The sequence below is a fragment of the Ornithodoros turicata genome, chromosome 1, assembly GCF_037126465.1.
Source record: "Ornithodoros turicata isolate Travis chromosome 1, ASM3712646v1, whole genome shotgun sequence".
Lineage (NCBI taxonomy): Eukaryota > Metazoa > Arthropoda > Arachnida > Ixodida > Argasidae > Ornithodoros > Ornithodoros turicata.
The window spans coordinates 126,755,757-126,757,472 of NC_088201.1; the positions used below are offsets into that span (position 1 = coordinate 126,755,757).

The 1,716-nt window shown below is 45.3% G+C and overlaps 1 protein-coding gene across 1 annotated transcript; it reads right to left on the minus strand.

Annotated features, from left to right (window-relative positions):
* Positions 1–620: 620 nt before the first annotated feature.
* LOC135385015 (myoglobin-like) lies at positions 621–1,082 on the minus strand. Its single transcript, XM_064614193.1, has one exon. The coding sequence runs from the start codon at positions 1,080–1,082 to the stop codon at positions 621–623; it is 462 nt and encodes a 153-aa protein (XP_064470263.1).
* Between the last annotated feature and the right edge of the window lie 634 nt (positions 1,083–1,716).

The window sequence follows — 1,716 nt, forward strand, 5'->3', positions numbered from 1 at the left end:
CTTAGACTCACTTCAGTACATGACGTCATAGCGATGTGGCTGCATTCCTGTCCTGTTTGGTGGGCAAAAATCGCTCGATCATCGAGTCACAGGGTGTTTTCGGTTGAAGAGCATGCCGCAAAGTGCTGTAGCTACTCGATGTGCTACGCGGTACAGAAAAGCCAAATACACACCGTACACATCATGCGGTTTCCTACTCCCTTCTGCCCACCAGCGGCATCTGCAGTATGCGCATGCGCAAATGCGTCCTCTTGTTTACAAATAGAAGTGGGTCTATAGCTAATGGCACTCTTATTTCGGGCACTCTAGGATTTACAGTTTACTAAAACAATATGCTGCGACAACAAAAATGTATTGAATATTATAATGATACCATCATTCATTTAATCCACACGAATAAGGTGCGCTTTACTAACGTGCATGATCAAGGGGCCCTACAGGTTATCGTTTTACGAGTCCCAACGCTAGACAATAGGCGGTGACAACGAAACACTACTCACTATCAGATTAGTGGCAATATCCATATCAATAAAGTGAGCATCAGTAACCTGTATCTTGTAGGAGCCCTATGCGTTATTTTTTTATGAATTCCTAACAAACACTGTACTGTCCTTTAAGAGTTACTTTCTCGAAGGCGCCATGTTGTCATACACGTCTTCCGTGATGTCAGTGAGAAGGCGAAAAAATTTTTCCCAGCCCTTGGAAGAGTTTACTTGCGTGAAGCCCCGGTCCACTCTACACATCACAGTCTTCATCACTTCGACAAGGATGGTGAAATGCTTTGGAAGAACACCACGTCGATAGTAGTGTATGCGCGCGTTCTTCCTGATGAGCTGTCGAAGAAGGTCGGCATTGTCCAGAGCATCCACCATAGCGGTAACCTGACCGATCACGGCCACGGAGTGGGCGACTAATTTAGGATTCTTGGCCAGCGTATCCACTGGGTCGTTGGCGAAAGGGAACAGTTCAAGTACTACAGGGTACGACGTGAACAGTTCCACGAAGATGTCGACGCCGTTCTCTCGGCGGGTTCTGAATTGCAGCCATGTGGAACAAACACTGAGCTTCTCCGCCGTGGTCATTCCAGTATATTGGGATCTACAATTTGGCTGCGGTCACGGAAAAAGAAATTTCCCATAGACTGGTGCGAGTACTCTGTATGGGCCTCATGCAGTACAGGGATAGTCCTTTCGAACACTGTATACATCAACATGACGATGACGGCGTTAATTGCCTATTCCTGGTGGAAAACACCGAAGTAGGCATAGCTACGCAGCACGAGCACGCACAACGCAGTTGGGGACGACGAAGCTGTGGTTTCAGTTTCGCAGTTCATGCTGTAGGCTTTCTGCTTTTTGTTTATGCATGCATTTGTATACTGATTGCAGGTAAAATAAAAATATTTGTACTTGTCGGGGTGTATCAGTGTCAATGACTTCCACATTGAACAAGTCCATAAAAACAAATCAGAGTGAAAATCAAGCAAACAAAAGGTCGAAATAATATATTTGAGTACAGTTTGACTGGTATAACCGAAAGTAAACTAGCGTATTTTTATCGTGTGTTAGCACTGATAAGCTACTGTGAACGGTATACAGGCGTGGACAGAAGTGGAGATGACAGTAGGATAGAATGGGGATGGGGGTGGAAAGGCGGGGTATATGAGAATTTCATAGATGAAGTACGCTGCCCTCAGTATAGCATGTTTGCTTAAGA

Bases quoted from the DNA above. Each gene is read 5' to 3' on its own strand.
- LOC135385015 (XM_064614193.1), bottom strand. From the start codon at position 1,082: ATGACCACGGCGGAGAAGCTCAGTGTTTGTTCCACATGGCTGCAATTC.